At 51.0% G+C, this 22,147-nt stretch overlaps 8 protein-coding genes across 8 annotated transcripts; 5 read left to right on the top strand and 3 right to left on the bottom strand.

The window, feature by feature from the left end:
* Positions 1-79: 79 nt before the first annotated feature.
* Positions 80-1,277, bottom strand: KVR01_000131 (uncharacterized protein). The gene is made up of 3 exons (XM_044782731.1): positions 714-1,277; positions 529-605; positions 80-468 (listed from the first exon to the last, which is right to left on the bottom strand). The coding sequence occupies exons 1-3, from the start codon at positions 1,084-1,086 to the stop codon at positions 187-189; spliced, it is 732 nt and encodes a 243-aa protein (XP_044650080.1). The 5' UTR covers positions 1,087-1,277; the 3' UTR covers positions 80-186.
* A 4,548-nt stretch (positions 1,278-5,825) lies between these two features.
* Positions 5,826-7,903, top strand: KVR01_000315 (uncharacterized protein). The gene has a single exon (XM_044794885.1). The coding sequence runs from the start codon at positions 6,186-6,188 to the stop codon at positions 7,671-7,673; it is 1,488 nt and encodes a 495-aa protein (XP_044650264.1). The 5' UTR covers positions 5,826-6,185; the 3' UTR covers positions 7,674-7,903.
* A 794-nt stretch (positions 7,904-8,697) lies between these two features.
* On the top strand, positions 8,698-10,628 carry KVR01_000435 (uncharacterized protein). Its single transcript, XM_044782729.1, has 2 exons — positions 8,698-9,325; positions 9,384-10,628. Exons 1-2 carry the CDS (start codon positions 9,065-9,067, stop codon positions 10,539-10,541), a joined length of 1,419 nt encoding a protein of 472 aa, XP_044650384.1. The 5' UTR covers positions 8,698-9,064; the 3' UTR covers positions 10,542-10,628.
* Positions 10,629-11,801: 1,173 nt separating this feature from the next.
* KVR01_001043 (uncharacterized protein) lies at positions 11,802-13,981 on the top strand (the record flags this gene model as incomplete). The annotated part of the gene is made up of 3 exons (XM_044787731.1): positions 11,802-12,784; positions 12,842-13,670; positions 13,715-13,981. 3 exons carry the CDS (start codon positions 11,802-11,804, stop codon positions 13,979-13,981), a joined length of 2,079 nt encoding a protein of 692 aa, XP_044650992.1.
* A 139-nt stretch (positions 13,982-14,120) lies between these two features.
* On the top strand, positions 14,121-14,663 carry KVR01_000152 (uncharacterized protein; the record flags this gene model as incomplete). The annotated part of the gene is made up of 1 exon (XM_044783575.1): positions 14,121-14,663. One exon carries the CDS (start codon positions 14,121-14,123, stop codon positions 14,661-14,663), a length of 543 nt encoding a protein of 180 aa, XP_044650101.1.
* Positions 14,664-15,408: 745 nt separating this feature from the next.
* KVR01_000231 (import motor complex subunit PAM16) lies at positions 15,409-15,903 on the bottom strand (the record flags this gene model as incomplete). The annotated part of the gene is made up of 2 exons (XM_044790236.1): positions 15,409-15,828; positions 15,901-15,903. The coding sequence occupies 2 exons, from the start codon at positions 15,901-15,903 to the stop codon at positions 15,409-15,411; spliced, it is 423 nt and encodes a 140-aa protein (XP_044650180.1).
* Positions 15,904-16,629: 726 nt separating this feature from the next.
* On the top strand, positions 16,630-17,781 carry KVR01_000474 (transporter YIP1; the record flags this gene model as incomplete). The annotated part of the gene is made up of 3 exons (XM_044788596.1): positions 16,630-16,962; positions 17,082-17,643; positions 17,735-17,781. 3 exons carry the CDS (start codon positions 16,630-16,632, stop codon positions 17,779-17,781), a joined length of 942 nt encoding a protein of 313 aa, XP_044650423.1.
* Positions 17,782-18,218: 437 nt separating this feature from the next.
* KVR01_000596 (uncharacterized protein) lies at positions 18,219-20,742 on the bottom strand (the record flags this gene model as incomplete). The annotated part of the gene is made up of 2 exons (XM_044784538.1): positions 19,112-20,742; positions 18,219-19,061 (listed from the first exon to the last, which is right to left on the bottom strand). Exons 1-2 carry the CDS (start codon positions 20,504-20,506, stop codon positions 18,219-18,221), a joined length of 2,238 nt encoding a protein of 745 aa, XP_044650545.1. The 5' UTR covers positions 20,507-20,742.
* Positions 20,743-22,147: the final 1,405 nt, after the last annotated feature.

Here is a 22,147-nt window from a genome sequence, read left to right as displayed (position 1 = left end):
CGTATTGCGCATTCCAACTCAACAGCGCCTCTGCTGGCAAAGATATCTTGGCTTTGTCTAGGGGTTTCATTCGGCTGAGCGGGTATCATGACGTCTATTAATTATACGTTATGTGCTTTGTACCATTTGTGCGTCCAAGTTGTCTGAACAAGATAAATATGTACAGAAAGTTTCCTACACCTCTCCTCACAGCAGTGCAGCTATCTTACCCGCCATTGCCTGCGCCCCTGCAAGTGTCATGTTAGACGTGGGTGGCTGCCATCCAAGCTCTATCGGCAGCCTTTCCTTCTCAAAGAGGTATTTGATGAATGTGGCGTTTGCATTACCCTCTACCAGATCCCCAAACGCAGAGAGAATCAAGCTGTACTCCAGCAGCGACGCTGAGTTGGCGGAGGCGGCGTCAAACTCGGGATTTGTGGCCGCACCGTACGCAAAGCGTGCGTTTCTCTCAGCCGCGGCTACGGCGAACTTAGAATCGCAAACCGTTAGCATGAATCCAGCACATTGAAATGCACAACTCCCACTTACAGTGATAATCTCGTTGTCTCCCCAGTTAGCCAGAGTCCTTGCCCACGCCTGGTCACTGAAAGAAAGGTTGTCGCCGACTAGTGGTGACGTTAGTCCTGCTATAGATGCTGAAGTGTTGCATTCTAGAACATTCCAAAACATGACGGACGGGACTGATCCGTAAGAGGAAAAAAGGTGAGACTGACAATAAGAGTCGTTTCTTGACAGTGACCCATCGTGCTCGAGAACATGTGGGGTGTGCTGCTTAAGGTCGTCCAAGTTGAAAGTCGACGGGTCGCCAGTTGTGGACGTCTGGAAGGCCAGGCTACCAAGCACCTGCGTGGAGTCACTTTGGGCGCTAAAACCTTTGTACAGACCGTCGACGAGCATCGCCATGGTGACGCCCTTGCCGTCGCGTGGCAGAATTCCGTGGTTGGCGAGGGCGTTCAGAGCCGGGCAGGGGGCCCGGACGTCTGTGTCTGTTGGCGGTTGAAAAGGGTATGTAGTCTCATCCAAGGCAGTGCTGAAGGAGACCAGGGCAGCCGCCGTGGCGAGGTAAAAAGATTTGAACGAAGGCATGATCAAAAGTGTACCGCTGAAGTCTACCGAAGAAAGCAATGAACGAAACTTAGCAAGCTGTGACAAGAAAGAGGTGCAGACAACCGCAGGTCGGGAGCCGTCAACTTATACTCCAAGGCAGTGTTGCCCTGGTACCATGAATCACGTCGTCCTTGATATAGGCGTTCGCCCGTTGGGCCCGTTGGGCCCGGAGCCCTGTCTAAATTCAGTCGAGTGTCCGAAGATGATAGATCAGCCCCGTGGGGACAGATGCCAAGCTTTACGTCGCCGGAAGATCCTTCTCGTCGTGGGCACGAGGACCGAAAGGGGCCGTTGCTCCAGCGGTGCCGCTGTTAGTAGCAAATAGTGCGCTGCCCATTTCCAACCCATGCTGTGGATCATATTTCGGCTCCCTGAGTAATGCATGAAAAGCAGAGGCGCGATTATGCGGCGACTCATGGTCTGCGGCGCAGACTGCTGCGCAGGATTCTTGACGTAGTAATATGCAACCTCCTTGTCCACATTTCTCTCCAGGCCATTGCCTGGCTTAATAATTAAAGAGGCGGCCAGAACAGCTTAAGACCCCTTGCTATTGCTCAGACTCCGCAGAATGCGACCTGCCTATTCTCAGCTTCTACTACCCTAGGATAATTAATACCATACCCTCGGGTCCTCCGTGCTAGGATATGGTTTTATGGCTTCCTCAAGTGCAAGAAGTGATCGAGGGTAATTCAATGTGTAGAGGCTGCGAACGGAACGTTCCCACTCCTGGCAGATTCCGTCGCCAAATGGACCGAGAGCCACCTGGACAGCGTGACAGCTGAAGTTGGCTTGGCGACTGCCCGGCTCTACCTAGGCACAGAGGTGGTGTATCTCAAGAGTTGGTTGCATGCTTCGGTAAATGGACCTCTCTAATGATAACGGAAAAATTGCCTGACTGTATCTATGTAAGAAACAACTCATCCGGCATGCATCGATACAGCCAGGAAATAAGGCCAGGAAATAAACCCAGTCGAAAGTAATTGACAGCGGAAAGGGTGACAGTGTCCGATCCGGCATCCTCGGTTCATTGGGCGTCCTCCGATTCAAGGTCACTGAGCATGTCTTCTGGAATTGTACTCGAGTTAAGCAGCATGGATGGGACAAGAAAGTCTTGACGATACAAAGTCACCCTCATTAATTGTTCAAGTCGGGTGTTCTTTGTGGGCTCCCTAAGGTCGCGACAGCTTATACAGTACCATCCAACCCCCACTAGTGGAACACCCCTATTAGTAGAACTAGTAACTATATTTAAACTATTTAATTTAATAATAAAGATAAAATAGTTAATTAATAATATAATAAGTTAATTTATATATAATTTTAAAGCTTTAAAGTTATTTAATTTATATATTTATTTAATTTAGTAATTTAATATTTAGAATATATTATAATCTTTATTAAAATAGTTATTTTTATTATTAAAGCTTTTATTTATTTTTATTAATTTTTAGACTATTTTTAAGCTTTTATTAATTTAAAGTTTATTTTTAAGGTTTTTAATAAATCTTTTTTATTTAAAATATTATAAATATTTATAAACTTTTATTAAGGTTAAATATAGTTTAATATTTTTAATACTTTTTAAGTAGTTTTTAAGTTTTATATTTAGTATTTTTTACTTAAAGAATATAACTTTAATTTATAACTCTTTAAACTTATTAGTAATAGTTTTAACTTATTATTTTTATATTAAATTAGTATTCTTTATTAGTTTAAATATATAATTTTATATAATTTTAGGATTATTATTATTTTTAATTTAACTTTAGTTTTTATTTTTTTAATTAGGTTATATATTTAAATAATTAAGGGCTTTTTAATAATTTATAAACTAATTTCTAGTATATTTTAAGTTATTTAAATAGTTTTTAATTTTATAGTTATTTTAACTTTTATTAAATAATAAAGGAAGTTAATCTTACCTATAAATATTAAATTAATAAGAGAGTTTAATTTATTAAGTTCCTTTTAATATATAACCTTAAAAATATTAAAATAGTTATTATTATATAATTATAACTTATAAAAGTATATATTAAAGGAAATATAAATAAATATTATTAAAAAGTATACCTTTATAAACTTAAACTATATAATAATAGTTAATTTATATAATATTAAATTAATAGAATAAAAGTTATTATATATTAAGATATAACTTTTATAATTATTTAAAATAAATAAAATTATTTAAGATTTATTATTTTAATATATTTTATTTATTTAAGGTAAAAATATATTTTAAATTTAAATAATAATAATTTTATTATTTATTTAACTATTTAATAAGGTTATAAAGTATTAAAGGTATAACTTTTAAACTTTTATAAAAACTATTAAATTTAAAGTTCTTTACCCTTAAAAATAATTTTAAAGTTTAAATAATAATTAATAACTATAATACTATTAATAAAAGTTATTTAAACTTAACTATTACTTATCTTCTTAAAGGTTTTTTATTTTAAATATATTAAGTATAAGGCTATTAATATTTTAAAAATAGTTAAAATAAAGGTTTTTATTAATATATAATTTAATTATTATAATATTATATATTTTAACTCTTTATAATACCTTTTATTAATGTTAATTATTAATTTAAATTTAATTTAATTAAATTACTTCTAATAGTTAAAATATTAATAAACTATTTTTAATATAAAATAGTTAAATTTTAAGGCTTCTTATAGATAAGAAATCTTTATATATATACCTTTATAATACTTTTAAAAACTTTATTTAATACTTTTAAAGGTTTATTTATTACTTTATTTTTATAATAACCTTAATAATTTATTTAATTATAAAAATAGTTAAAGTATAACTTAATAATTTTTATTTGACTGTCTATTAGTATAATTTATTTTTAACCTTAAATAAATATTAAATAGGTTAAATAATTTTATTTTTAACTATAATATTATTTATTTATTAAAATAATATTATTTTAAATATATTATACTTTTAAATAAATTTACTTAAAATAAGACTATTATTAATAATATTAAATATAATATTAACTATATTCTTTTTATATAATTAAATATTTTAATTATAACTAATAATTATAAAGTATAAAGTTAGTAATTATAAAGAGGATTTTAAATTTAAGAGTAGAAAGTTATATTTATATATAGAGTGTAAAGTTAAATTAATTTTACTTTAAACTTTATAAACTACTTAATATATATATTAATTAATTTATTATAATAAATACTTTAAAATAATTATAGTTATAAAGTAATAATATTAAATTTAATTAAATTAGTTATAAGTAAAGTTAGTAGGTTATATATATAGCTATATGTTCTACTGGTGGGGGTGTTCTACTGGTGGGGGTTGGATGGTATAAGACGGTGGGTGGTAGGTAGGCTTGTAAGGTATTTGAAAGGCCAAAGCTTTTTGGACTCAACCCCCCTGACACTGTAGCGTAGCATCACGACACTCCCGCTGTCAGTGGTACAGATCCCGAAACTTACCTAGGTAGCTTCAGAGGTCGAGTCTCTCGGGCCGGATGGGGAAAGAAGCCGGGAACGGCGGTCGACCGTATCAGTATCGCGAAAGCAAGTCAAGTGTGTAGTGTGACGCTACGGGCCTGGAGTCTCCTCGCCGTAACACGATCCACAACTGCCATCACTCAAGGTGCAACGTCAGAGGTCCTGAAAGCTTAATCACCTGTCACAAGTGATCGAGCCCGCCAGCCCGCGTTGCCTAGGCACCGGCACGATTGACGCTAGGTTACTTAAGTACATACCTGCAGGTGTCTAGTGTGGTCTAAGTAGTAATAAAGACACCAGCACGATCGGGAAGATTTCCGGAAACTCTATGTTCACGCATATATCTTGCATGTCTGAGGTGGGATGAGTACAGACGGGGCAAATGATGAGTCCAATAAGACTTAGCCAGCCCCAAAAGGCGAACCCCACCTTCGTTATATGTTCTCGACGTCGCCCCGAAGTCCTGAACTCTGCTCATGTCCACGGGAGCGATTGTTTCAAGCCCTCGGGCCAGGATGCATGCATGTGTGCTGCCCCAACCCTGGACCTCCCGTTCTGGATTGGGACTTGCACACTGCCGAGCTTTGCTTTGCGAGCGCCATGCATCAACACAGACAGTGATGGGATCTGACACAACAGAGGTTGAGGAAAATCCCCCCTACCCCCTCAGAACGTAGCCTCAAGTCGAGCGCCAGGGGTGCTTTGGCGCGATTCACCTTTGTGTGAGTACTTAGATCCCGCGGGAACCAGCAGCGTGATAGTTTTCCTGTGGCAGCTGAGCGTTGGTTGGCATGTTCACCCTGGGGCAGTTCCCAGATGTTGCAGTGACAAATGCCGATTTTGTTGCTGGCCAGGGCCGTCCAGCGGGGAACGGGGAATCAGTGGCAAGTTTGTCCCATCAGCGTGTCGCAGCTGCAGCTGTCATGAAGACTTCTAAGGTTTACTGGGTTCCGAGGTCCCGGGGAAGCGGTGCGGCCGAAGATATCGGGGAGGTCGGCCAGCATGCTGCATACCTATCTAGGTAACGTAATAAGTAACTAGATATGTAAGTACACTGACCAGGACTGTCGAACTCTCGGCCAAGCACTTGAGCACAGACGGCTACTATGTGGGAACTGTCAAGACGGATTGGGACGTTGGGACTATGATTGATGCGAAACCGCAAGGTTTGTTTGAAGTCCTGCATTGTTCCTATCAATTTCCAACATGGAGAAGTCTTTCCTCGATCGCGCGCTGCATGCAATGCGGCAATTCGCATTTCTCTTACTAGCCTAGTCGGCCGGCCTTGTTGAAAGGCCGTCCCGTTTGCTTTCACACTATCACACTTGCCCACCTGCATGTTTCCGTCCCAATATTCGAGCGGTGATGTGTTTGATTTTCTCAATCGAGTCTGATCGTAGACCTCGGCCAACATTGTGACTGTCCAAATATCACTTGCCCAGGTGATAATCTGTGACACAATCCTCGTATTCCCCTTAGACATGTTGTTCGCCACCCTGGCATTGTGTTTGTTATTCTCGTTCAGCGTTTCGTCGCCCGCCTCGAGCTTGCAGAACACAACACGATGCCTTTCGGCACACAATGTTACTCGCATGCGCGTTCTACGCCCTCACAGCCTGTTTTCGTCCGGCTGTGTGCGTGAACAGCAGTCCGTTGGTATCTTTTGAGATATCTCACTCAAACCCGCCTGGTTCGAATACCATCAAGGGAGGGAGTGGTGAAGGTGAACAACGCCTGACAGGGAGTAGACTTGTCATTGCAGCAGACCAGAAGGACACTTGGAGTCCTTTTCGAGATGCTCTTTCTGCACAGGCAGCCCTCTTGCCAACGGCACCTTCAAACGAAGTGATCAGTTCAGTTTCCGTGGCTGCAAGGCTCTTGCCGGAGTCCACACCCACCGCGATTCCCACACCATCTCGATTTCTTCAAGCGGTTGAGCTGGTGGATAATGGTGCAGCAGGAAGCATAGCCACAGAAGCACCCTCGTTGAGAACACAATTACGAAGATTCTCCCTGGCCAATGCCACTGCGTCCTCACCTCTAACGACGACAATGAGGGCGACAACTACGGTCTATGTCAACCCTCACGACTGCACTGAAACCTCAACACCAACAGATGCAATGGCGCGACACTCCATTCCTGTATCAGACGCCGGACAAAAAGGGGGCATTGCAGGCGGCACAGTCGGCGCTGTGGTTCTAGTGGCCGTCCTGACCCTGTTCTGCTACAGGCGTGTACGGCGGAGGACACGAAACAGGAGGGGATTAATGAGCCCTTCCGACTCGGGCTCCACGACCGATGATGCCGAGCGCGGCATGGTCAGCCACGCGGGCCTATTCGGCTCGGACGACAAGACCGCCAGCGCCCCAGAGAGCTTCACGGCCGATGTGCCACAGATCTCAGATCCCTCGGTCGTCACGACCACATCTGCACAGGTCCCAATATGCTTCCGGCCGTCCCGCCGCCTCGTCAGCCGATACCCCAGCCTCCCGGTGACGCCGACGGCCAGCGTGCGGGCGTCTGACTACCTCAACCCGGTGGTCCGCGAGACGGTCCTGCTGCCTCGGGCCCTGAGGCTTGCGGGCAGGACGACGCTGGTGCGAAGGCAGTCATGGCAGGCGGCACCGCGCAGACAACCAGCACCAGACGAGTCAGCCGAGCACCCCGACGGCAGCACCGGCTGGAGGAACAGGGCCAAGAGCGGCAGCTGGACCGGCACCAGGAGCAAGAGCTGGGGCAAGGGCAGGAGCACGAGCGCGACCAACAGCAGCAGCAGCATATACAGCTCTGATGCGACGTTCGACTTTGCCGAGTACGTGACGATCGGAGCCCGGACGTCGCGGGGCAGTGGGACGGCCACGCAGCGCGCGAGTGCGACGACGGACGCGTCGGGCCTGAGGAGCACGCTGGCCAACTTCCCTCGGCCGCCGCCATATACGTTCTCCCGCGGAGACGGTAGGGGCCTGGGGACGAGCTGGCGCGAGAGCTTTGTGTTCTCGACGCCTGATGACGAGGTGCTGCTGGCGTTTCCTGAGCTTGCCAGACAGGTAGAAGATGAGAGTCCCTAGTTGTAATTTCGGTACACGGTGGGTCAGGTAAATATACCTAGGTACATTGGAACCTCAAGGTCCAAAAGTCGGTTTTTTGGCAGGTCAGCGTTAGCCAGGCGTACATACTTGGTCTTTCAAAATGGTGGTTAAATTCGGCATGGCAGGAGTTTGGTAATGTGTGGCTTCTGGCACAATATAGGTAACCATATATGTGCATATAAATGTGTGCATGTATATATATATTCGAGAATGAAAATGATTGCAGTCTTTTCAGCATTGGAGATCTTCTGGGGTGGGGTGAGATCTTATATGTCCCAGGCCCTGCCATACAGTAGATCTGGCTCAAGTGCCGTTGACACCAAGACAGCATATGCACTTCGTGGCTGCAAGTCTGCATGTTGATCTGTGTGACCTTGCATGCTTGTGCCAAGGCGAGTGAGTACCACAGGTGAGTGAGTAGGTCCTGGGCTCACCTCGACTCGGTTGGGCTCAGAGACCAACGACTGCTCGACAAGATCACCAGCTCTCGTGGCCTGCACGCCTGCATGCAGCCATGCTGGTCTGGCTGACTGTCTGGCTGGCTGCCCCTGTCCTCGCCCCTTGACCCTTGACCCTTGACCCTTGGGCTGCAACTGCTACAACTGCAGCTGCAGCTGCAGCTGCCCGCTGGCAGGCTGGCAGGTTGAGGATGGAGTGGCCAAAGAGGCGTCTGGCGACAGTGGTTGTCGACATCGTCGTCTGTTTCAAGCGGGTGGGCGCCAACGGCCAGGCACGCCGGCCGGTTGATTGGCGGGCGGCTCGCTGGATTGAAACAGAAACCATTGTGCCATTGGCCACAATGCGTTTGGAGTGCGGCCGAGACCCCAGAGCCGCTGCAGAGTGTGGGGCCGCCAGGGCGGGTGGGCCCCCCGACGACCCCGGCTGGCGCGTATTGCAACTCCTGGCTCGTCGTGGGTGAGCACACGACAGCCAATGGTCCCGTGGGCCGTCTTGCCTCAGTTCCCTTTGTCCTGCTTCTTTCAAGCCTTTGTCCAAGACGCCTCGGGACCCCACGCAACCCATTGTCGTTGGCTTTCTTGGGGTCCCGGGTTTACGTCTTGCACAAATATATCTGGCCCGTTTCAGTGTTCTTGTTGGTGGTTCATCTTCAAGGGCTGTATTGTGTGCCTCGTCCATATTTGAAGGCTTACACGCCTCTGCCGGCCCACTCTTGTCTTGATATCTCTCGAGTATCCATCTCCTTCACTTCGACTTCACTCTTCAGACAGCACAGCGAAGACTGCTCTCTTTTTTTCAATTCGCCAATAATCTTTCCATTTTTTCTCCTTTCCTTCCTTTCCTTCTTGATACCCGGCATCTTTTCGTAATTCACACACATTTTCTTGGATAGCCGGTCTACCACCTTCACGATGAACAGCAGCTACTTCAACAACCATCCACAGGGGCCGGGCGGCGATCAACCTGATGCTGGCCGCATGTCAGAGACATCGAGCTCTGGCACAGCCGTCTATGAGAAGGGGACAGCTTCAAAGACATCCAAAAGCTATATGTTCAGGATGGTCCGGCTCGGCACCTCGATAGCGCTCACAATCGCCGTCCTGGTCCTCACACTCATCATCCTCATTTCCGGAAGGCATGGCGGTGGGGCCAATGACCTCTCGCTGGTAAAAGTAAGTCAGAGTCCAGATCAGTTGGTGGATATACAACCCTTGCTAACACTTTTGCCAGATCGATATGACCAACTTCGCTCGCTTCAACCCTCCTCAGATCAATCTTGTAGCTACCAAGACCCGAAGAGGCCTGTTCGACGACATCGGGGACAAGGTCGGTGATGTCGGGGACAAGGTCGGTAGTGCCGTGGGCTCGGTTGAAACCTTTGCTTCGGGCGCCGCGTCAAAGGTCGAGTCAGCGGTCGGGGCCGTCGCCACAGCCGCCGAGGCCAAGGCTGACGAGATCATCGGCGAGATCGGCGACGCCCTTGACGATCTCGAGAACGCCGTCACGGGCCTCATGGAGAAGATCCTCGGCACCATCCAGGACGCCTTGAACAAGTGGCTAAAGGAGGCTGCCAATGCCCTCGGGGACATCGACATCCCCAGGACCATGTCGCTGCACCTGACGACCTACTGCAGCGGCAACGACACCCTCACCGGCTCCAACTCGACCGACTCGAACTCCACCTCCATGTCATGCACCCGCCTCTTCTCCTCGGGTGAGAGCTCCTTCAACGCCACCGAGAACAACGGCACCATCTTCGGCTTCCAGCCCGGCGCCGTGCTCGCCAAGGCCCTGGGCGTCTTCTACGTGCCCGAGGGCGCCCAGCTCGCCATCCGCGAGCCCGTCGACAACGGCGTCAACACCGTCGACCGCCTGGTCCACAAGGCCGGCGCCGAGCTCTCCTCCTGGACCGTCAACCTGCTCTTCATCCCTATCGTCGTCGTCTACGTCTTGGCCACCTTCTTCGGCTTCCTGCTGCTCATCATCCTGGCCGCCGCCACCTACCGCTGCTTCAAGGACCACGGGTCCATCGACGCCCCCGTTTTCGGCCTGTGCGGCGTCCTCGCCGCCGCCTGCGCCTTCTTCCTGCTGCTGGGTAGCATCATCCTGACGGTCATTGGTCTCGTCGCGTATGTCGTGGGCCTTGGCGCTGGCGTCGTCGACATCACCGTCGAGTCAAGCTCGCAGCTCAAGTGGATGTCCTGGGCCGCTTTTGTCATCATGGCCCTGCTGGCTATCTCGCTCAAGATCCAGGAATTCATGGCGAACGTCAAGCTCTGGATCCATATTCTGATCAAAATCTTTGGGGGCAAGAGCAAGAAGACAGGGGCACCGAACCACGACATGGAGAAGTTTAGTTCCAGTGCTTTCCCACAGCGTCCTTACTAGGGTGCTCTGATCTCTCCCGCAGATGGCAGGTCCTACTCTGCCTTAGGGAACTAATACTGAAATAATAGAATAAACATTTGAAAAAGATCATCAAGCTCATGAGAGTTCGTAAAGTAACTATGATATGGTGATATACGATCATTGCACGTTCTTGTGTACTCTCAGGTTGTCCATTCCGAATTGTTCATCGCATGGGATATCGCAGCGATTCAACATTCTCTCACCCTATAATTGAAAAAGGCTAACGCCTAGATCGTGTACATGATCTACATACTAGATTGCTGTCGGTGCAGCTGGGCAGTATACTGTAATTGCTTGGGGAACAAATGTGACTGATGACGCGACCTGTGAGGCGCAGACAACGCTACTATAAATACTGGTTGTATTTGACAATGCCTTCATTTGGAAACATTCTATCACGCCATCCAGACTCCGACACTACCACAGCAGCCTTTTAGCAGTCTCCTTCCACAGACAGATAGAGAGTCTCCCTGCGCGCGGTATTCTTCACATGAGCAGCAGCAACTTGGACGTGGCCATGCTCGAGCCGAGATGAATGATTCTCCCCCGAACCCTAAATTCATGAAAAAGGACCACCGAGACTTCTGAACCTGACGTCGTGGTTTGTGATGGTGCTGCTCCTCAACTCAATGGCGACCCCCGGCCCAGCCTACGGGGGGGGGGGTGTCAGCCAGTTGAATGTGCAGATTCTCAGCCCCGCGCCCCTTTGCCTTCAGCTCACCGATGCACCTCGTAGCACTACCGCAAGCCTCAAGTGCTCTTCCGGGTAACTATTTATCGCCTGCATGACTAGTGGCTCCGGTGCTGCATCCATATCACCTGGTCTCTTGTGGCCACGGTCTTTCGACTGTCCACTCTCGCCCTTCTTGGTTCGTCTATTTACCACCTGCGGACACCGCTTACCCTAGGGTACACACTACAAAGCCCATATTCCGTGGCGGCATTGCAGAGATGTTGACTATCTCGTAGCAGAGCTTCAAGGGCTGACATGTGTCAATTCATCTGGGGTCGTTGGAAAGAATTGTTGCCAAGCCTGAAACGCATGCCTCCATATTATCTTAAGCAAGGATCATTCCAACAAGTCTCCCGCTCATTTCTACAAGCATGACCTGAGAAGGTAGCTTGGGCAGTCCCAAAAACTGCCTCAAGTGCTTCTAGGGTGGGAGTTGCACCCCTCTCTTCTGCTATCATCGAGTCCAGCCTAACTAAAACCCCAGAAGGATCCCTACCTAGGTAGCCATGGACCCGCTCTCAGCATTGAGCCTCGTTGCGAACATTTTCGCGGTCATCAGCTTCACTGGCGAGGTTCTCTCAACTGCTAAGCAAATGAAAGAAAAAGGAACCACTGAACGCCATGGAGCACTATTTTTGCTGAGCCAGGATCTTCAAACAACGGCTGGACGGCTTCGTGATTCAATCAAGGATGCATCAAGTGAGATAAAACTCAGACACGATGGGGCCGACATGGAAATAATTGAACTTGCATCTAAAGCGGTAACAACGGCGTCACACGTCGTAAACCTCATGGAAAAGGTCCGACCAAAGGACTCGGGGATATTTAATGTCATCAAGAAGACGGGGATTGCCCTATTACGGAGACGCGAGATCGATGAAGCAGAGCAGAGACTAAAGGACATCCGTGACCAGCTTAACTTCCGCATCATAGTCAGCCTGAGGGACAAATTGGACGTACAGTCGACTTTGAGCAGCAAGGCATTCATGGCTTTGGATAAACAGACAAGAGATATCACGGAGAAGCTGCTGGAGAGCCAGATCGGTCTCGATGCTGTCATTTCTGCCCAGAAGGACAGCAACCGACTGGCTGAGAGACGACACGAGGAGCTTGTAGCCAATTTGGGCAAGGCAGAGCCCGAGGAACAAGATCCTATTCCTCCCGTTGGACCCGGTTCCAAGAAACTGCTCTGGAATATGGACCGCGCATTCCGAAGTGCGCTGTGGTATCCGACGATGGAGGAGCGGCAACAAGGGATATGGTTCCCTCACAAAGGTACTCTGGACTGGGTGTTTCAGGGGAGCCCGGCTGAAAAGACAATTCCTTGGGATGATTTCGACCAATTCGTGAGAAAGGGCTGTGGCATATATTGGATCACCGGAAAAGCCGGATCTGGCAAGAGCACACTTATGAAATATATCAACACGAACTCAAAGCTGGACGAAGCGTTGACTGAGTGGGCGGCAGGACGGAAACTGTTCAAGGCCTCGTTCTAATTCTATTATCTCGGCACAGACATGCAAAAGTCGGAAATGGGACTGCTTAGGTCTCTTGTCCTAAAGCTTCTCAGCACCTCACCGATGAAATCAGAGCCCGTGTTCTGGCGGGGCCAGGAGCAGAGATTCTTCACTCATCTTGGATCTCGAAACCTCGCATTAGACACAGAGCGAATCAAGATTGCGTTTTCTGAGCGCTTCGAATCAATGCAACTGTCATCCAAGCGGCCAACGTCCTTCGAACCGAGCCGCAATGAGCTGTTGCTAGCCCTAAACAGGATATTTCAACACTTACCAGACGCGCGCTTTTTCCTCTCGATCGACGGCCTCGATGAATACGATGCTTCGACTACTGAGATGGCTGATCTTGCAGAGATACTCAAGGCAATTCGCCAGCGGGAAAACGTCAAGGCCGTCATATCCAGTCGCCCTTGGGCAGTTTTCGAAGATGCATTTTCCGCCAGTCCACGACTGCGGCTTCATCAGCTCACCCACAAGGATATCAGCTTCTACGTGAACGACAAGATGCAACATGATCAGCGGATGCAGAGGATTCTAAAGTCTCATCCAGAGGAGTCAAACGCCCTGATGGAAGAGATTGTCGAAGCATCCGCGGGCGTCTTCCTTTGGGTGCGTCTCGTCGTCCAGAGTCTAGTGGAAGGTCTCATGAACAGGGACCGTGTTACCGACTTGCAGCTGCGCCTGCGCGATCTTCCCACTGACTTGGACGAGCTCTACCGGTTGATGCTCAAGCGGGTGCCGGACACGTACCGGCGCCAGACCTCGAAATTGTTGGAGCTTGCTTATTATGGAACTCGAGATAGATGGAACTTGAGCCTGTTCGGACTCTACTTCGCATTTGAGTTGGACCAGGAGACTGTTCTGAAGACCCCCTGTCAGAAGAGGCCGCTTGGGCGGCTGAGTCTATGGAGAGAATCCTGCAGAGTCGGTGCTTGGGCTTCGTCGAGGTGGTTCCACTGGACACGACATGGCTGGCGTATGGTCCTGACGTACTTGATACCAGGAGCAAACACACAAGTGCGGTCCGATTCATACACCGCTCAGCGGTTGAGTTTCTCCGGTCTGTCTCAACCCCTTTCACTCTTCTTCAGAGACTCCCCATCTTCGGATCCTCTCCACGAGCACCGCCCTTTTTCGGTAAATATATTCTTCAGCTGTACATATACTAATCCCAGCCTTGGTGAATCAAGCCAACCAGAGACTTGGTCTAAGTACATCCTAGACTGGAAGGAGGCATCATTCGAGCCATGTCCCGCCTTACTCTGTTCGGCAATCCACACGTTGAAAAGGCTCCAGTTGGACAACACAATGGATTCGGTGGGAATCATCAGATCACTGGCTCTCTACGCCGGGTACAGGGCGCTGGAAGCAGAACAAATGACCAAGAAAGCCTTTCCAACACTGCTGGTCGAAATGGACAGAGTGATGGACATCCAGGTCAATCGCCCCGAGGTACGAGGACTGCTGAATACCGGCAGCGGATCACAGCGTGCTTGCTTATTATGCAACGTTATACACAATGGGCGATGTCCTTCCCATTGGTCGAAGCTGTGCTTCGAGTTCAGCCCGCGACCAAGAAGAACGTTCTTGTCCTTTGCCACCTCTCTGCAGCTCCGCTACTTCATACAGCACCAGATTGGGTGTTATGGGCCGAAAATTGTCAACCAGGAGGCTGATTCGCTATTGGCCTACGTGGAAGAGGCTGGAGATGTTGACCCCGAGCTCGTCAAGTTCCTCAAGGGGCTGTCGAGAAGGGCGGTGTTCTCCAAGGAAAGAATCTTGCGAATCTGGTCGAGCAAGTCCAAAAAGAGGGACGCAGTCGGCCAACGACCTATCTCGTCAGGAGCGTAAGATAATGTGTCGCGTGTTCTGGACTTTCCAGACTTCATTTGCAGCCAAGTATTGACTTATCTCTAAGCAAGCGGCGGAAATTAAATCACAGTATTCTGTCGTCGAAGCCAAATAGAGGCGGGTAGGGGCTCGTAGACTTGCGCAGACTCTACCGGGTTCGCCTTCAACAAAGACATGGACGAAATACGAATGGGTAGTTTAGTAATCAAAATAGCTTCGCGCAGACCAGTGTAGAGCACATGTAGGTTGCGCCACCAGATGATGCCTTATTTCCGAAGCGTTTTTCTTCCAACCGCCTCTTGTAGATTCATAATATACACCAGATTCTATGAGACATTGACAGCACAACTGTCTTGCCCCGGGAGCCGGCAAAGCGACCCCTTCGCATACGCCGGAAACCCGCACCAAATAAACGCCTTGCAATGTCGAGTGAAGATGTGTGATATATGCAGCTCATGCCAGCGGAGCATCCGCCGGCGCTGGCAATTTAGAAGCGTGGATGCCGCCGGCTTTGCCCCCGAACAGCCGCTTCGGTTTCCATGCATTGTCGAGTTCTGAGTCGGGGGTGGTGTGGTTGGAATCGTCATTGATGAGTGAGGAGCCGTGTGACCCTCGCCGGGCGAGTAAGCCGGCGGCGTAAGAATGCCACCTTCTCGCAGCGTACCGTCGCGGGCCGCGGTGCATTCTGGGTCCTGGAGACCGCACTGCAGATCTCGCGCAGCCGTATCGGGACTTCAATCCGTCATCATTTGTCCTTGTAAATGTTCGGCTTCCAACCCTCCTTCACCTCTTGCTCGTGGGCTACGTTCTCCTGTGCGGGCTTGATCTCGGCCTCGAGGCGCTCACGCGCTCTTAAAATCTTGCTCTGCAGGTAGAAACTACCGCCCTTCTGCGGATCATTGGCGTCGAACAGACGCTTGAAGCGCTCTGTGATCTCCTCGGCGTCGGCCTTGCCGCCTTGGGGTGGTTTCACGTTGAGGATCTTGACAGCCTCCTCCAGCGTCATGCCCGAGGACAGGTTGGCGCGACCCCCCGAGGCATTGCCTGCTTTTTGCTGCGCCCTTTGGTAGCTCGACGAGGCGGATGCTTGCTTGTAGGCTTCGGCGAAGGCGCGACCGACGACTCGGCTGCCGATGAATATGACCTGGGTTATGAGGCGGTAAGCCTGGCAGAGGATCAGGTTGTTAGCGGCAGCGCTTCCACATCATGCGACAGCCTCGGGCTACGCGGCGCTCACCATTTTGAAGGACGACCTGGCTCGGCGCTGGTCGGGTCTCTGAAATTCACGATGCTGAGGGTCCTCCCGCTTCGTGAGGCGTCGAGTATGCACTGCGCTTTGGAAGTCGACGGGGCAAGGAAGACGCAATACTCAGAAGCCGGGTCGTGGTGTCATTGACGGCAGAACACGGTTCAGGAAAATTCGCTGACGGGAACTAAGACGGGCTCGAAGCTCTCTCTACGGCGCCTGGGTCCCGGAGGCGACAGGGAGTGGAAATTTTGCCGATCATCGGGCCGTGGACGCTTGCCTGCCGCGAACCCGACTGCAGCTACTCCCGTACTGTGAGCTCCTGCCTTGATCCGGCAGCGGTACCTCTGTATGTACTAGGCTGCTAGGGTGACAAGGAACAGCTGTTCATGCCCACCAAAGCCAGCTGGCCCCTGACGGAACAAGGGACATTTTGGATAGGCTGCATCATTTCGCATTTGCTCCTCCAACCACACAACAACGCCAACAACGTCAACGACCACAGCAGTTGAGCGCAGCACATATTACCCCAGCATCTCTGTCTTTACTGCTATATCCCCCGCCTTAAGCTCCACTTGGCGTCGAAAAGCGCACAACACCCCTCCATCCAGCGAGCCCGCCGTCCCACGCACGCCAGCCGACGTCAACAGCTCCACGGCCCATCTCCTTCCTGCTGCCTCGCCTCCTGTCCCCGACATCGTCGTCGCCCGGCCTCAAACCATGTCCCAGTTCGGCTACGGGGCACAGCCCCAGGGCAACCCAGCCTACGCCCCACAGTCCGCCCAGAACCTCCAGTTCTACCCATCACAATACGCCCCCGCCGACGTCTCGGGCCATGCGACGCCCTCACAGGCTGCATACGGCGGCTATGGCGTGTCCTCCGGCGCTGGTAACTACGGCTTCGGCGCCCCTGCCGCGGCTGTGTCCGGGCGCATGGGCGAGTCGGGGGGCTTGAGGACGGGCTGGATCGCCGCCTTCTCGACCGAGGGGTACGAGGGCGAGCCGCCTCTGCTCGAGGAGCTCGGTGTCAACTTCTCCCACATACAGGCAAAGGTGCGTTGCTGCGGCGTCAAGATGGTGGTGGTGGTGGTGGTGGTGGTGGTGATGGTGGATCACCGGGCTGGATAAAAACATGAACAACTAGCTAACTTCTTTCTCTTCCATCTCCGCAGACGCTCGCCGTGCTCAACCCCTTCCGTCGCATCGACCAACACCTGATGGACGACAGCGACCTGGGCGGGCCCATCCTGTTCGCCGGCCTGTTCGGCTTCTTCCTCCTCTTCTCGGGCAACCTGCACTTCGGCTACATCTACGGCCTCGCCGCGCTGGGCTCCATATCGTTGCACTTCATCATCTCGCTCATGACGCCGCTCGAGGACGCCGGCGACGCCTCGCAGCCCACCCCCTACGGCGGCCACCAGCCCGGCCAGCCCCCGTCCGCCCACGGTGGCATGCACTCCAACGAGCTGTCCTCCACCCTCACCTACTTCCGCAGCGCGTCCGTCCTGGGCTACTGCCTGCTGCCCCTCACCGCCACCAGTCTGCTGGGCATCGTCATGCCCATGGACACGCCTCTCGGGATCGTCATGACCTCCGCTGCTATCATGTGGTGCACGTACAGCGCCTCGGGCATCTTCTGCGCCGTGGGCAGGATGCGCGGCATGAGGGGCCTTGTGGCATACCCATTGGCGCTCTTCTACGTGGGCTTTGGCATCATGAGCATCTTCTCTAGTCGTAAGTACCTGTCTTCTACCTACCAACCACGCTTCCGCGACATGGTGATCCAATGACGATGCACGGCGGCAGATCCGCTAACACACACTAGGAGGCAGCGGTAACATGGCAAAGATTGTGGCTGGTGGTGTTTCATGAGCTGTCCCATTTTCAAGTTCTACTCTCTAGACAGCAGCGGCCTCGGTTGGCCCAATGTGGTAGACCTTTGTTCATCAAATATGCACGCCTTGCCGCCGTGAACCCTGTCGTCATTATTGTGCTTCCCTGCCATTCGCCTTCGGACCTTTTCATCCCGGTTGCGTTTATCTGCTATCAAATGTAGCAGTCCAAATCCGTCCCCTCAAGTAATGCCCGTTCCCTGCGTCAAGTTTCGAGACGCAAACGCGCATGCCCTCAGCGTGGGGCCAGTTTTTCCCCTTCTGCTAAATGTTCGTACACCGTGAAGCTCACGAGACTTCTTTTTCCAATACCAATAGACTAAAACTGCAGTCAGTCAAAATGACAGGACGCCTTACGGCGTCGTCATGGTAACACCGTAGACAGGTGTAGTAAGAGTTTAAGTGATGAGATTGCCCTCAGGCGTTTTGGTGGATGCTTGTGAGCATCGAAAACTGTCCGCCGGCCCCAGCAGACAAGATCTTGCGGTCGCGGACGGCAGTGTTGTCAATCAGCGTCGGTACCTCGACGTCGTCTTCCTGTTCGCCCTGGCCGGTCTGGTAGTTGGCCGAGAACCCCCAGGAATAGGCCTTGCCGTCCCGTGTGATGGCAAAGGAGTTGTCTATCCCGCAGGCAACCGAGACGACGTTGTTGAAGCCCTCTTGTTCCGTGGGGACTGCCAGAATTCGGGGCTTCCCGTGTTCGTCGTAGACAGTGTTGTTTGTGTTGAACTTGTCCGCCGTGAGGCCGGTCTGCTTGCCGTCTATGCGGCCCCAGACGAGGAGCTTGCCTTCGTCGCTGCAGGCGACGGTGTGGTGCTCGCCGCCGGCGATCTCGGCGATGCTGTAGTCGGCAAGGGACTCGACGAGGGTGGGCTCGAGGACTGTGCCCCCGTCCTCGCCGACGTTCTCGTCCAGACCAAGCTCTCCGTAGTTGTTCAGGCCCCACGCATACAGACGTCCGAGGTCGTCAATGGCGAAGCTGTGATAGGAGCCGCAGGCGATCTTGACAATCTTGATACCGCGCTTGAACGAGAGGCCGCCGGGTCGCAGTGCGGACGCCACCATGTCGCGCTGGACAACGCGGCGACCAAGCTGGTTCATCTCGGGCGCACCCCACGTCTGGACCTTGCCCTTGTTGTCGAGGGTTATAACGTGGTTGTTGCCGGCGACGATATCCACGATATTCTTGGATTCTGGTAGGAGCACAGGCTCGAATTGCACCAGAGTATCCTTGGTGAAGCCGAGAATGCCATCGGAAGACTGTGTGTGGTCAGCTAACGTTGTCAAAACGGGAACGATGAAGAACTCACTCGGAATGTACCCCATCCATAGAGGCGACCGTTCTCGGTCAAAGCAAACGAGGCGCTGTCACTGGCGACAACCTTGGTGAACCTGGTCCCCTCGACAATATTCTTTGTGTTGACTTCCGTAGGAGTACACTCGATAGGGTTCAAAGACTCGAAACCATTTTGATTATCCTCGTTGTCCTCCGCGTCCGCGTCACGAAGGCCGCCGTCCCAGGTAGTGTCGCGACCGAGGGCGCCTTGGTCATTGACACCCCAGGTAAGAATCTTGTTGTCCTTGGTGAGGGCGACAGAGTGCATTCCGCCGCAGGCAATCTGGACGACGCCGACTTCCCCGCCAGGCAACAGCGGGTGTAGTCGAGGTCGCTTCACGTTGACGGGCTTCTTTCCGTCGACCATCTGGTTGCCCAGGCCAAGCTCGCCGGACTCACCGGCGCCAAAGATGAAGACGTCGAGAGGCTGGGTTGGCGCAAAGTTGATCTGAACACCGAGCTGAAGCTTGGCTGGCCGTCCTTGTTTGGCTCCCTTTCTGACGTCTTTTCTGGCGTCCTTTCTGACGTCCTTCTTGGACTGGCTGGCCTTGGAGGCTGCGGGCTTCTTGGCGGATGAAGCAGCCTTTGGGGTAGCCAGTCTGCGCCTGGGCCTCACGGGCGCCACTGCATCAAGCTCTTGGTCATCTGGGAGGTTGCGATCACCGTGGTCTTCCTGGTCGTCGTAATCGTCCTCGTCCTCTATCTTTCGGGTCTTCCGTGGTCTTCTGCCAGCTTCCGAGGCGGCCTTCCGCTTCGAGCTGCCAGAGTCCGCCTTGACCTTCTTCTTGGCAGTGCGGGTCGCAACGGGTTCTACCTCGTCGTCCTCGATGGACGACGACCTGCGCTTTCGGGAGATATTGGCCACTGTGCCTTTGGTCGAGGATGGACCCGCGGTCTCTCCCGCGTCAGGTTCCTGCGGGCTGTCCCGGCCCAAAGGACCAACCTTTGGTCGAGATGATTTCTTCTGCGACTTCTTGGTGGACGATGCCACGGCTGGCTTCGCAGGCTTCTCTGAAGTGGCAGCTGTTGCCTTGGTGGTGGCTGCTTTCTTGTCGGGTTTCTTCACAGACGACGGCGTCAACGTTGGCCGAGTTGAGGACGCAGCTGCTTTGGACGGCGCAGCTGCTTTGGACGGCGCAGCTGCTTTGGGGGGCGCGACTGCTTTGGGGGGCGCAACTGCTTTGGGGGGCGCAACTGCTTTGGAGGTGCTCGGGGCTTTCGACGTAGTGTCTTTCTTCTGAGCCTTCGGGGCGGCAGCCTTGCTGGTGGTCGACTTGGGAGCTGCAACTTTGGTGGCAGGTTTCTTGTTGGGGCGGGCAGCGGAAGTGCTGGCCCCCTCCGCCGTGGGCGGGCCCTTTCTCGGCGGCATCGCGAGTTCTTACTCGGTTGCTCGCTTTCACTAAAACAGAGAGGGTGATGACGGCTGAGAGCGTCAAGAAGTAAGAGTTGTGTTGTGCTCGCTGGTGGTTGTTGAAAGAAAGAAGGGCGAGGGTAGGCAGTTGTGAAGTGATAGCTGCGGCGAGTTGGGAGCCTGGAGGGTGCTCTGGATGCGGTCGCGTAACAAAACAAAAGGGCACTGATGGCGACCCTGGATCGGCCTGAAGCTGACTGTTTTAAGCCTAGCGAGGAACGGGGACAAGGACAGGGCCCGCAACCGTCTGTCTGTTCAGGCATTGCCAGCCCCGCCCATTGGCCAATGACGTCTATTCGAGGCCTATTCAGGCAACCTCGACACAATGGCTGACAGCCAGTGACAGGGGGTTGCAGGTCACCCATTCACATTGTTGTCTGTGGCACAATGCATTCACTACCAAGTAGGCAAGCTGGTCGCCTTCACACTGGGTGCCTAGCTCCCTCGCAATAACAGCAGATATCCAGAACAATGGATTCTTCCCTCGGCCCAGGTACTCCAGGCAACCAGGCAGGAAGGAATGTACCATTTCGGCTGAGGAATTTGGTTATCATAAGTCTCTTCTCACAACATTCGGATGGCGGAATTTGGCCGGTGTACCTGTTTATTAGATTTCCTTGGCTTATTACTCGGGCATGTACTTGGAGGCTCGGACAAAGGCACTTACTTCCCCCTCTCATCTTGTCCATTGTTTTCGCATAGCTTCAATTAGGTCGCACACCCATCCGTGGTCGTCTGCCATCCACAAAGACCGACCCCCTACATGCTTTCGGTTGAAACCGTCGCGCAGGACAAAGACCTCATCGACATCAGGACTGCGACTGCCAGTCTGGAGCTTGAGCTATGCCGTAGTTGTCCGCACCTAAACCTCCTTCTACAGTCTAGACAAGAACAGGCGCGGGCTGCGCCAGTGGTCGAGCTCTGCACAACGGCTGTGTGGACCATGGGTGGTGGGGATAATTGCTCGTGACGTTCTACTCTTTGATAAGAGGGCACAACAAGGTACTTGAGTAGGGAGGTGTTTTGCCACCTATCATCCCCACCCATGACGACCATCACCACCACACGTGCACCACGGCCGCGGCGCCTTAGTGATCCCTCGAAGGATGGCCTTACCACCTCCACCACAACTACGATTTTAACGATCGGCGTCTCTGCCAGAACCGCAACGGTCAAGTTGCCCCTCGGGTAATGCACATTGTCACTTTTATTCGAGATGCAGGGCCTCCAGACCTCTCTTTCATCTTTGCCAATAATAAGCTACAGACTAAGCTCGACGAATTCCGTTTCAATCACAATTTACCCTATGTCTCTTTCGCGAATCCTAACCTCTATCAACAATAAGTGCGCATAGATTATTGAACCTGGCTGATAACCGTTTAATAGATTCTGATCACCTCCAATTCCAGGCCAGTCTGCTGTGTTCGTTGATCCACACAGCTCTCGCCGGGCTGCAGAACCCTCAGTTCTCTTTTGAGCAGGACGACTGACGTATGTCCCAACACTGTTATTGGCAGTGTATCTTTTTTCAACCTTGGATCTTTAAGCATTTATCACTGTGTGAAGGGGCCGTACGACTTCGGGATGCATATCAATCAA

The sequence above is a fragment of the Diaporthe batatas genome (genome assembly GCF_019321695.1).
Source record: "Diaporthe batatas strain CRI 302-4 chromosome Unknown Contig00001, whole genome shotgun sequence".
Taxonomy (NCBI): Eukaryota; Fungi; Ascomycota; class Sordariomycetes; order Diaporthales; family Diaporthaceae; genus Diaporthe; species Diaporthe batatas.
Note: the sequence above shows the minus strand (reverse complement) of the source record. Positions and strands in the feature narration are given on the sequence as shown.

Coding starts and splice junctions, on each gene's coding strand:
- KVR01_000315 (XM_044794885.1), top strand. CDS start 6,186: ATGTTACTCGCATGCGCGTTCTACGCCCTCACAGCCTGTTTTCGTCCG.
- KVR01_000435 (XM_044782729.1), top strand. CDS start 9,065: ATGAACAGCAGCTACTTCAACAACCATCCACAGGGGCCGGGCGGCGAT. Junction 9,326..9,383: donor ATGACCTCTCGCTGGTAAAA/GTAAGTCAGAGT, acceptor CACTTTTGCCAG/ATCGATATGACCAACTTCGC.
- KVR01_000131 (XM_044782731.1), bottom strand. CDS start 1,086: ATGCCTTCGTTCAAATCTTTTTACCTCGCCACGGCGGCTGCCCTGGTC. Junction 606..713: donor GTCAAGAAACGACTCTTATT/GTCAGTCTCACC, acceptor CGTCACCACTAG/TCGGCGACAACCTTTCTTTC. Junction 469..528: donor GAGACAACGAGATTATCACT/GTAAGTGGGAGT, acceptor TGCGATTCTAAG/TTCGCCGTAGCCGCGGCTGA.